General features: G+C 49.4%; 2 protein-coding genes across 3 annotated transcripts; both read right to left on the bottom strand.

Annotated features, from left to right (window-relative positions):
* Positions 1-5,863: 5,863 nt before the first annotated feature.
* On the bottom strand, positions 5,864-7,524 carry MBLAC1 (metallo-beta-lactamase domain containing 1). The gene has a single exon (XM_067705706.1). It carries the CDS (start codon positions 7,017-7,019, stop codon positions 6,204-6,206), a length of 816 nt encoding a protein of 271 aa, XP_067561807.1. The 5' UTR covers positions 7,020-7,524; the 3' UTR covers positions 5,864-6,203.
* A 135-nt stretch (positions 7,525-7,659) lies between these two features.
* CNPY4 (canopy FGF signaling regulator 4) lies at positions 7,660-11,972 on the bottom strand. Of its 2 annotated transcripts, XM_067705707.1 has the most exons (6): positions 11,730-11,970; positions 9,685-9,811; positions 9,490-9,586; positions 9,127-9,249; positions 8,506-8,623; positions 7,660-8,413 (listed from the first exon to the last, which is right to left on the bottom strand). In XM_067705707.1, the coding sequence occupies exons 1-6, from the start codon at positions 11,830-11,832 to the stop codon at positions 8,289-8,291; spliced, it is 693 nt and encodes a 230-aa protein (XP_067561808.1). In that variant the 5' UTR covers positions 11,833-11,970; the 3' UTR covers positions 7,660-8,288. The 2 variants fall into 2 exon arrangements, with proteins under 2 accessions (XP_067561808.1, XP_067561810.1); XM_067705709.1 differs by lacking the exon at positions 9,127-9,249 and having other exon boundaries at positions 11,730-11,972.
* Positions 11,973-12,042: the final 70 nt, after the last annotated feature.

Genomic DNA, 12,042 nt, shown 5'->3' with positions numbered 1-12,042 from the left:
TAGAGAAAGCCCGCGTGCAGCAATGAAGACCCAATGCAGCCAAAAATAAATAAATTTTTAAAAAAACCACATTCTATCTACTTTAAATAAATAAATGCATTGATAATCTGTCAAATTTTAAAGGAATTATCAGAGGGCAAAATCTAAACGAAACTGGGAACTCAGAGAGTAATACACTAAAGACTGCTTTCCCCTTGAGGGCATTTGCCAAGCTCAAGAAACTTGCGATTAGGTGTTCAGGAAGCCAAGAGCAGGATACAGACCCCAAAGTCTTTGACAATGTGGTGAGTCTAATAGGAAATTGCCTGCTTGGCATAAAGTCAGGGTCTCAAAGTTCTACACCCTCATATTGTGTGACCTGGAGACCACCACGCCACACTCAAGCAGAGGATTTCGAAGAATTTGACTGTCTTGGACCTTGGTCCAGAACAGACAGAGAAAACTCTTTCTGGAGAATTTATACCCACAAGCCAGCCCTTAGGTAGATGTGCAGTCCAAATTCACAGAACCATTGGTCTGAAAAATCTCAACCTGTGTTAATTTAACACACTCTAGGAAGTTATTAGCCTAAATTTTTGGCAGAAGCAAAAATTTTCTTTGGAGAAGCCCACTATCAGATGGGATTCTTCTATGCCTATTTGGTAAACTCTGAATTCAGTACCAAATTAATAGAAAATTTAATACCAGACTAATGAGCAAGGGATCTTATTTGGGTCACATTTAAATTAACCATAAGGTGTTGCTGTTAATAGGGGTAACTAACCCAGAGCCAAACATGCTTATGATTTAGATCCATTTACTGTTCCTTACAGTCTCTGTGGCCTTCAAACCAGCTTTCCCATTTGTTACTTTTTGGCCATCTTTCCAATTTCTTCTTTTAGTTTTTTGCTCTTGTTAGCAGCTTTGACTTGAATTTGTCATTCCAATATCTAATATTAAATTAACTGCTTTTAAAATTATTTTTCCCCAGCTTTAGTGAGATAAAACTAACAAAAATTGTATATATTTAGGTTGTATAGCGTGATTTTTTTAAGGTGTACAACATGATGGTTTAATGTATGTATACATCGTGAAATGATTACCATGATCAAGCTAATTAACACATTCATCACCTCACATAGTTACCTTTTCTTGTGTATGTGGCAAGAACACCTACGATCTACTCACTTAGCAAATTTCAGGTATACAATACAGGGCTGAGTATAATCACCATGCTGTACATTAGATCCGCAGAACTTATAACTGAAAGTTTGTACCCTTTGATCAATATCTCCTCATTTCCCCCACTCCCCAGCCCTTGGCAACCATTTTATCCTCTGGTTCTATGAGTTCAACTTTTTAGATTCCACATACAAGTGAGATCATACAGCATTTGCCTTTCTTTGTCTGACTTATTTCCCTTAGAAAATGTCCTCCAGGTTCACCCATGCTGCCAAAAAATGGCAGGATTTTCTTTTTTAAGACTGAATAATATTCCTCTGTGTGTGTGTATACATATGTGTATCTCACATCTTCTTTATCCATTCATCCATTAATGAACACTTATGGTGTTTCCATATCTTGGCTATTGTGGATAATGCTACAGTGAACATGGGAGTACAGATATCTCTTTAACATACTGAGTTCATTTCATTTGGATACCCAGAAGTGGGATTGGGATCATATGGTAATGGTAATTACCATGGTAATTCTATTTTTAATTTTTTGAGGAAACTCCATACTGTTTTCTATAATGGTTATACCAATTTACATTCCCACTAACAGTCAGTACACACAGGTTCCCTTTTCTCCTCAATCTCGCTATTACCTGTTATCTCTTTTCTTTTTGATAATAGCCATCCTAAACAGGTGTGAAGTGGTATCTCATTGTGGTTCAGATTTGCATTTCCCTGATGATTAGTGATGCTGAGCACATTTTCATATACCTGTTGGCCATTTGTATGTCTTCTTTGGAAAAATGTCTATTCATGCCCTTTGACAATATTTAAATTGGGGTGCTTCTTTGCAATTGAGTTGTATGAATTCCTTATATATTTTAGACATTAACCAAGTATACAGTTTGCAAATATTTTCTCCCATTCTGTAGGTTACCTTTTCATTTTGTTTCCTTTGCTATGAAGAAGCTTTTTAGTTTGAGGTAGTCCCACTCGTTTTTGCATTTGCTGCCTTTGCTTTTGGTGTCATATCCAAAAAAATCACAACCAAGATCAATGTCAAAGAGCTTTTCCCCTATGTTTTCCTCTAGGAGTCTATTGCTTCAGGTCTTACATTTAAGTCTTCAATCTGTTCTAAGTTAATTTTTGTGTATGGCATAAGGGTCTAATTTCATTCTTTCGCATGTGGATAACTGGTTTTCCCAACACTACATGGTAATTCACAAAATTGAATACTACGCATGTGAAAATGAATGAATTACAGCTACCCACAATAAATGGGTAAATCACCCCTCTTCTGGAGGTGAGCCTGGGTGCAGATGCAGAGTTTTCTGGTAAGGTGGCTTGAAGCAGAGATAGGTGGGACAACGGTCTTTGCTTTCTCTGTGAAGTAAGTGCTGCCCCCTTCCGGAAGTGAAGAGGGAATGATGTGATGTGATTGACAGGAGCTTTGGGCAATGGGAGAAGGCATAAAAATTGCATTTAAGAATGTATATAACAAAACACGGGAATTCCCTGGCAGACCAGTGGTTAGAACTTGGCAATTTCACTGTCGGGGCCTGGGTTTGATCCCTGGTCTGGGAACTAAGATCCCACAAGACACATAGCGCAGCCAAAGCGGGGAAAAGAAAAGGAATGTATATAACAAAACAGAAACAGACGCACAGATATAGAGAACAAAGTAGTGGTTATCAGTGAGGGAAGGGAAGGGGGGAGGGGCAAAATAGGGGTATGGGATTAAGAGATCCAAACTGCTATGTATAAAATAAATAAGCAACAAGGATGTATTGTACAGCACAGAGAAATACAGCCACTTGTAATAACTTTAAATGGAGTACAATCTATAAAAATATTGAATCACTATGTTGTATACCTGAAACTAATATAATATTATAAATCAACTATACTTCAATTTAAAAAATCAAAAAATAAAAATAGAACCTAGGATAACCACCCCACCTCCCAAAAAAGGGGAACTTTTAGCATCACCAATTTGTGCACTAACCCATTGTGGTACGTTGCAACAGAAAAAAATGGCCACAAATTCTCTGCAGCTCCTTCTATCAAGATGGAGAGGTTATTTCCTCATCCCTGAATCTGGGCTGGCCTGCTTTGGTCAACAGAATGTGATGTAAGTGATATTCTGCAATTTCTAAGCCTAGACCTCAAGTGGCCTTGCAGCTTCTGCTCTCAAGCGGCACAGTAGGGAGAGGACATTTCCAAAAATAATGACCAACACCAGGTATCACCTAATGCTAAGTGAACAATATAGAGAAGGCATAGCTAGAGTTTAAAATAAGGTTGGCAAATTCAGGGGAGGTTTTCTGTAGGAGGTGAGAGAGCTGAGCCTGGGTGTTTGAGATGGTGGAGAAAAGCGAGAGGATGGGGAGTGGAGGGGGAGCGGGCTCAAAGGCCCGCAGGAGAGGAGGGTGTGGGTGTCTGAAAGGCAGTGGGCAGTCACCCAAACTGGAGCGGAGAGCTGTTCTTGGAGAGCACTGGGCAAGAAAGCCTGGGTTATTCTGCAGCCAATGTCTGCCAATGACTTGTGAGTAGAGGAAGCTGATCATATAGGTCCAGTTTTCCTAAGAGTTTTCACAAAAAAGAAGTTTGAAAGAAACAATCACTCTGGGCCCAACCTCCTAATATCTTAAGCACTTTTTCCCTCTGTTGTCAGCGGTCTCCCCATGCTGTTGTCCTCACTCCCTGCCTCTAAGGGATCATTTCCATCAGTGTTTGTATCCATTCACAACTCATCTTGAAAACAGCTGAAAACACAGTCAGAACAGCTTAGGCACGAAAGGAGTTGATTAGCCCAGGTGATTAGCCTGGCTTCCCGTGCTCACACCTGTCATCTGGTCTGTTTCTCTTCACTGCCCACTTCTGCCCCCTACCGTTCAGCTTCATTCTCTCATTCTCAGTCCCTCTTTGGTGGCCCCAGCACCAGCGGGCTCTTCCAACAAGGGGGCAAGATGACCCATCCTCCCATGTCAGTCTTGCAGGAAAGAACGAGACTTTTTCCCTTAGCTCCAGCAAAACCCCTAAGATTACTAAGACTGGACTAGCGTAGGTGACCCATCCATCCTGGAGACAATCAGTGTGGCCAAAGGGATGTGTTGCTCTGGGTGACCAGCCCTGAGTCAAGGGCAGGATATCCATGTTCTAGAAAGTAAGTCAAGACTGGAACTTTTATCTGTATAACTTGAGAGTGTACAGCTCTAAATAACCCATCCCCTCCTCTCTCGTCCTCCGTGCAGCCCTGAAGCCAGTGGATCTACACACCACGTATCAGTTGGGTTCTCTGATGGCCGTGGACACTGCTCGGGGCATAGTGCGGCACTGGAACGCACAGCTGGCCCCTGCGCTCCCTCCACACACCAGTGGCCTCATTACAATTGGTGGCCCATGAAGTGGGGGGGGGGCCTGGCTGGGGGCCCCCACACCATGGTGGTGCCTGGGCACCCACTTCACCACCTTTCTTCTGTCCATCTTTATGCAACGACTGGCAGGCATCTGGGCAGCCGTGGCTGCACTGCTGGCCTGGGAGCCCTGAACCCTGGTGATCATCGAACTGGCCAACACCGGCTACAAGTCTATGTAAAGCAGCAACTGGTTTACCCTCCAGGTGAACGCGCTCCTCTGAGCTGCCTTTGCTGACCATGTGGCCTTCGTGGACGCCTGGGAAATGACCTCCAGCCTGGCCTTGCGTGACAGCGTCCACCCGGAGAGGCTCATCGTCCACAACAAGGTGGACTTCCTCCTTTCTTTCCTCTTCCCAACTGAGTGCTTCTGTCCACCCTGGGGCTGTGCGAACGGAAGACCCAAGCTCAGGAACCCAGCTGTGAAGAGGACCACAGCCACAACAGGACTTCTGGGATAAGGGCAGGTGCCATCAAGCTCTCCCACCTGAAGACCGCAATGGCTTTCGATCTAGTCCAGCCCATTCTATTGTTGCCCCACTCCAACCCTTCTCCACTCAGAACAAGAGTGGTTATTTTAAAACGTAAATGAAACCAGGTCAACGGTCTGGTCTTTTGTATCAGTATAAAGCCAAAGCCTTCTATCTCAGGACAAATCCAAACCCCTAACCATGGTTACCAAGGCCTTGCAAGATGTCGCTGCCCAACTCTGTAGGCTCATTTATTGCCACTCTTCCCCAGCGCTCTGCAACCCAACCCCAAGGTCCTCTTGCTGCTCAAGTAGGTCAAGCCTGCCTCGGGGCCTTTATACCTGCTGTTCCAGTGCCTGGAATGCCCCTCTCCCAGACCTCCGTGTGGCCAGCTTTTTCTCATTCAGTTCTCTCATCAAACATCACCTTGGAGGCTTTTCCTGACCACTCTCCCACCCCAGCACTCTATACTCTTCTCACCCTGCTTTTTCTGCATATCAGTAACCAGAACCCGTAATTATTTGGTTTACTACTATTATTATTTACCTGTCTCCTTGAGTTTGTCTGGCTTGCTCACTGCTGTATCCCCGTGACCTCGAGCCGTGCTTGAGACATTGCAGGTGTGTTAAGCAGCATTCATTGAACGAATTAGTAACTTAAAGTCAGATGACTAGAATACCTGTCTGCCCTGCACCTTCTCTCAGCAAGCTGCTTCCTCTGAGAAACAGGCGATGTATCGCCAAAGTGTCTCCTTGTTGCACTTGCTGGATTATATCTGCATGATTATCACTATGAACGCTTCACATTTACATTTAGGGCAGTATGACTTTTTTTTATTTTTTATTGGAGAATAGTTGAAGGGCAGTATGATTTTCAATGCAGTTTCTACTTTTATTTTGGAAGACTCTCCCAAGAACATTCTGCCATTTTACTAATGAAGCCCGAGAGGTGTCACACAGCTGTGCCAGTCCTTGGTCCTAGTGATACTGGTGACAGCTGTGGCAAAAGTACTCTGTCCTCGCTGGAAAACTGGCCTCCTGCGAGGGCTGGAAGTGACAACCCATGACTCCTCTCTGACACATCCTCTCGTGTCCTGGACGTCAGTTTCTTGTCTGGGGGTGGGGGGCTGGGGTCCCTGAAAGGCATTCAGTCAAGACTGGGGTTTATCGGTGCACCGTGGGCTCCTTGTCTCCGATCACGAGATCTGGCCGGCTGTTCCCCAGACCCTCTGTCTCTGGCGCCGAGGCTTCCCTGATCACCCTAAAGGGGGCTCCGTGACCAGGCACGACCACGTCGGCAGTGGCTAGGACCCTCTTCCGGCTGTGCTCCTGGGACACCGGGTCTTCACTCAGCGCCTGCCACGAGTCCTCGTCCCCATCACGTTCAAACACATCGCCCACTACCATGACGGTACCCAGGGCCGTGCCAGCCACCACCACGCTCACGTCCCGCTGGCCACCATGGCCTGGCGTGGCCCACACCTCGAGTCCCGGCCCCAACCGCAGAGGCTGCTCCTCAGCCAGCCCGTGGGGGAGGTAGCGGCCCCCGGGGAGGCAAAAGTCGTGCGAGACCAGCAGGGCCGCCGCGGGAAACAGCCCCAGGTTCCCGATGTGGTCCGAGTGTCCGTGGGTCCCCACCACGAGAGTCACATCTCCCGGGGCCACGCCCTGCCCCGCCAGGGCCCCCAAGAGTGCCTCTCGAGCCCAGGGCCCCGCGGTGTCCACGAGGATGGGGCCACGGGCCGCCTCCTCCAGGGCGGTCTTCGCCTCGTAGCCCTCGGGCGGGGGCTCTCGGTGGCCGGAGGCCGGGCCCCAGGCCTGGGGCAGAACAAGGGTCACGGAGCCGTCGGCGCGCACGGCGTCGCCGACCCCCTCGGGCTCCGCGTAGCCCTGCAGCAAAACCACCACAGAAAAGGCGTCGCCGGGCACCCGCAGCGGAGGCTCCCCGCGCAGCGGCTCGGTGCGCACTACACCGCTCATGGCCGGAGAGGGATGGGCTGGGGAAAGGAAGTGGGGCCTTCGGCGACTGTCCGCTCCCTTCGGGTTTCCACACTCGCCCAGCCTCCGCGGAGTGAATCTCAGTTCCTTGCCACCCCTCTCAGACCCTTAAGTTGGCATCGCCCAACTGAACTTCGGCGAGAATGCACTCGTCCCTCAGCGTCTTCGGCCACCACCCAGCTCGCGTGTGAGGTCCTCAACCGCCACCCTCCGGAGATAACCTTGTTATTTTCTTCATTCTAACTGGAGCCGCTCTCTACCTTGGACCTAGTTTTAGCTCCTCTTAGGTCTTGCCTCACTCTGAGGAAAGAAGAGACACGGGAAAAGCGCGTGGGAGTTTGTCCTCTGCGAGCTCCCGTCACCCAAGTATGGCGGCCCAGGCGTCGCCGCGCACGTAACTTAATTCCGTCGCGTTTTCAGGCATGCGCGGATCGCGGCTGCGCAGTCCCAAGCCCGAAACCTGTCTCAACGCCCTGATCCATGCCACCCTCCTTGGGCTGCAAAACTACAAAGCACCGTTAGCTTTTAACAGGACGGCGACCAACGGCCCTATTCACTGGGCGCTGCCGTACCGGCCAGCTAAGATGTGTGCACGGCAGTTGTTTGAAATTTGGGGCCCAGCTGATATTTTAAAAAAAGTTTACTAGCGTTATAGAAAATTTGGCACCTTTGATATTACGTAGTGGCCCTGCAGTGAAATTAATATGTAGACCAAGTGTCTACCCCACCTAACTTATCAATATTACCCCGTCCCCATCCAGTGTCCCCTTCCCGTTCACAGACTGTTGGCATGTAGCCTCCTAGACGCCGGCAGCGTGTATAGGTCGTAGAATGTACATTCAGCTTCTTTGTTATGAGTCTAAAAACAGACCCTCGAGGGGCAAAGTGACTTTGCCAAGGTCCACCGCTTCTAAGCCATGTTGACCTCTGGGTCCGGTGGGGAGTAGCAGACATGTTTAAACATCTCAATACTGTCACCACACACACCTGACAAGGGGATAAATGGCAGGTGGAGGACTCATCTGTCGGTGCCGGGCTTCCACCTACTGCTCCCACCTTTCTCCCCATAGCCATGCCATGCTGCACCACCAGGATCCTGCCTGAGACTACACGGGAGAGAAGAGCTACAAGCTCTAGGGTGGAGTCACTCGCACATACACACACTCTGAAAGCTGTGGGGCAGGGAGCGCTCAGACTTCAGAGGGTTCTTCTCCAAGACCCCTGTCCCTCCTGGGGGCTCAAAGGCAAAGTTCAGAGTTCCTCTGGGTCATGCTTGGGGTGGCCTGGTGTGTTAGTCACCTCCTCCTCCTCCTCTTCTGTCTTCTCTTGCCCATCTGTGATCTTCTCCTTTCCAGTCCAAGTTTCCTGTAGACATGCTAGGTTGGGTGATAGAAAACAATTTAGATATTGGTCCTGGGGAGAGGGAAGGTTGTGACCTGGCAAGAAAGGGGCCAGCCGCCAGGCTTACCAGTTTCAGTAGCTCGGAGCACATGACCTTCACAGAGAAAATGCTGTAGGGGCTGCTCCTGATGGTGGAAATACCAGTCTCCCACGACGTCTTCAAACTCCTCCAGCATCGTCTCACACTGATCAGGTGGAAAGGTCAGAAGGGTATCTGCTCTGCTGGCCTCTGCAGACCCTCCTCTCTGCTCTTCACTCCCTGTCTCCCCACCCCACTTCGGAAAGGCAGGGAACCAGGAGGTTAAACTTGGCCTATTAGATGTGTGATCCTCATTCATTCAACAGACATTTACCAGCACCTACGCTGCCAAGTAAGTATTATACTCTGAGTCTCAGTTCCTTGCCTGTAAAATGGGAAGTGGTAATAGTACCTACCACATCAGGTTGTTGTGAGGGTTAAATGAGGCAGCAGCTGGAAAGTTTGTGGCCCCAAAGCAGGCACACAGTAGGTGCTCAGTAAGTGGCAGTATATATCATTAGCCTCCATTATTACTTCTTGATATGCTCCTGGGCCCACTTCAGTCAATGGCAGAGTCCCTGCTCTGCTCAAAGATGGACTTCCTTAGGATCTAGCTCCCGTCTCAGGTTCCCTTCTCACCTTCCTGGGCAGTGCAGTATCCTATCCTACCTGCTTCTTGAGGAACGTGACCTCCACGCTGGGCTCATCCCACAGCTCCAAAGGGATCCCCAGATCCACCTTCACCCCCTTCTGCACCAGGCCTTTCAGCGTTGCCATGGTCTGACTCTGCCCCTGAGAGATGGGAATTTGAGATCAGCCCAGGCCACTGCCCTGCCTCCTCCCCTTTTTGCCATATCAGCTTTGTCAACTACTGGAGACCCCGGTGAGTTCCATAGAGATGAGATGAGGGAGTCTACGATGGGGAGGGGACACTCCAGAGCTGTGGGGAGCTGGGCAGACATCGTGAGGACCTCAGGGGGTACAGGTTGTAGTTTCTGAGAGATGGGATCCTGCCCTGGAGAAGAGTCTGACCTTGGCATATCTCAGTGAGCCCTTGCGCTCGGCATGAACACTGTAGTCCAGGATCCGCTCACATAAATTCTCCAAGGCCTCTTCCAGCCTTGTCTCTCTGTGGGAAGAGGGGAAACAAAGACTCCCTGGATGCTGTGGGCGCTCCCAGGGCTCCTTCGGGGATTGGAAGGTGGAAGAACACCAAGAAGAACTCACGAAACACTGTAAGGGATGTGTCTCTTCCTCTTGCCTGTGTCCAGCACCTGCCCCAGCTCCAGCACCTCTCGAGATCGGCCAGTGCGACTCAGCTCGTCCTGTAGCTCCAGGCTCAGCAGTTTACATACTAGATATCCAAGGGGACGTGAAAGACAAACAAACAAAGCAGCAACTCATTCGGCAGATAAGCAAAGGCAGCAGAGCACAATGGTTATGGGTGCAGGCTCTGGAGCCAGCCTGGCAAGGCTGGAATCCTGACTCAGCCACTTAGTAGCTGGGTGACAATCCTGCTGTGCCTTGGTTTCTTCACCTCTAAAATGAAGATAATAATAGTACCTCCCTCACAGGGGTGTGGTGAGGATTAAATCAATCAATCTATGTAAAGCCCCGAGAATAGTGCCTGGCACGTGGTGAGCACTGCCTAACTGTTTGCTGTTTTCTGCAGTTATTTGTTGAGCCCCTTCTGGATGCACAATAGCAATACAGAGAGTAATAAGACCCATGATCTATCCACAGGACATTGCCAATGTCTCTGGGGATAGATAAAAAGGTGGTGACAATATTGTGTAATGGACTCTATCAAGAGACTTAATCTCACTAGGAAATGCAAAATTCATTCAATGGTCATTCATGGACTTCCTACTAGCCTACGATTTCCTCAAGGATGAGCATTGTGTCTCTTCCACCACTGTCTTCCCAGCACCAGTGGGTCCCAAGAAAATGACAGGCCAATACAGAAGTGCCAAGCAAACTAAACACAGGGGCAAGGAGCAAAAGTGTCCCAAATGTGCCTATGGCACTATGCTAAGGATACACAGGGAGACACAGGTACTCTCCTTCCCTCCAATGCAGTGGGAGGTGACAGATAAGGAAGGAGGCTTCCAAAGGAGGTGACATTTAAACTGGGTCTTGAAGAACCAAAACCAGAAGGGCAAGGATCATTCCAGGCAAAGAAAAAAAACAATGTGCAGAGGCAGAGAGGTGTGAGAGGATGAGGCAGGCTCAGTGACCACTGAGAGGTTCAATATGGCTGAAGCATGGGCACTTCGGGGATGGGAGGTGGGGTATGGAAATGTAAGAAAGATGGAGGCCAGACCACAAACACTTGGATGCTCTGCCAAAACCGCTGGCTGTAGTCTAATCACAGCAGGAGGCCTGAAGAGGTGTTAAAGCGAGGACATACACAATTGAGTCTGTGTTTAGAAAAACTGACAGGTGTAGGGGGTTAAGAGTAGGGACACAAATGAAAGGAGAGGAGAGATGAGGACCAAGTCAGGAGGAACATTGCTACTGAAATGCAGCGTGGAGTGAGCCGAAGGGGAAAAGAATCCAGGAAGAAATTAAAGCCAGGGAGGCAACAAACCAGGGGACCAGGGCACTCTAAAGTGCCCCCTCCCAGATGGGCCCCATAGGTGATACAGTCACAGAAGATGCTGCTCACGGTAAAATCCATACAGTGCACACCCTCTGCAAAACCTCACAATTATGGGGAAACTCTCCCAGTTGTGTGGCCTCCTCTTTCTTTTATGAGCTTCAAAGGCTGACGTACTCACTCCCAAACCCCTCAGGAGGGCGTGGGGCCTATAATTTGGGAGCGTCTCCGCTGGGGTGGAGTAGAGGATGTCCACAGGTAATGAGCCTGACACCTCACTCCTGCAGTCTCTTCAGATTTAGGTCTGGTGGCATGGAGGACACACACACACAGACACACACACACACACACACACACACACACGATGCTCAGTAAAGTGGTCGGTCCTGAGCCGATAGTCTCTGCACTACAATTCCCACAAACCATTGGGGGGCCCAAACCAGCAAGAAAAAGCGGGCTCCCTCTGGATGTCTCATGGGAATTGTAGTGCCATAGTTTTGGGGTAGCGCTATGCGTTCCCTCCGTTGACCCCATTCGAATTCCACCAGGCTCCATCAGAACCTCCCTCAGGTCCTGAAGGAGGTCAGGTGACCCACCCATCACGGTCCATTTGGTCTGGCCCAGACGGAGGTGGGGCAGAGGGATGCGAATAGGGGCTACTCCCTTTAGATACCTTCGCATTTGCTGGGCAAGCGTTCTGTGTCATCGTCCTCCTCCTTCGGCGTCCCAGACACAGTCAAAATGAAAAGCAACACTCCCAACCGCACAGGTCCCATGACCAAGTGCCGTCCACAGCCAACCACCTCCTGCCTTCAAACCAACTTCGGTCAGGCAGCGGGCCCTTTAAATCCCAAGGCTGTCGGCTGCAACTTTAACCCAGCCTGGCATGGGAAGCGCAAGCGCAGTGCCGGCTCGAAGGGGGCGGGGCTTCGCGGCGCTGCGGGCTTCCCCGCCTGGTTTTGTGGCGCCTCCCAAAGGTCCTGGCT

The sequence above is a fragment of the Pseudorca crassidens genome, chromosome 15 (genome assembly GCF_039906515.1).
Source record: "Pseudorca crassidens isolate mPseCra1 chromosome 15, mPseCra1.hap1, whole genome shotgun sequence".
NCBI lineage: Eukaryota > Metazoa > Chordata > Mammalia > Artiodactyla > Delphinidae > Pseudorca > Pseudorca crassidens.
The sequence above is the reverse complement of the archived record's forward strand: the minus strand, read 5'-3'. Positions and strand labels throughout refer to the sequence as shown.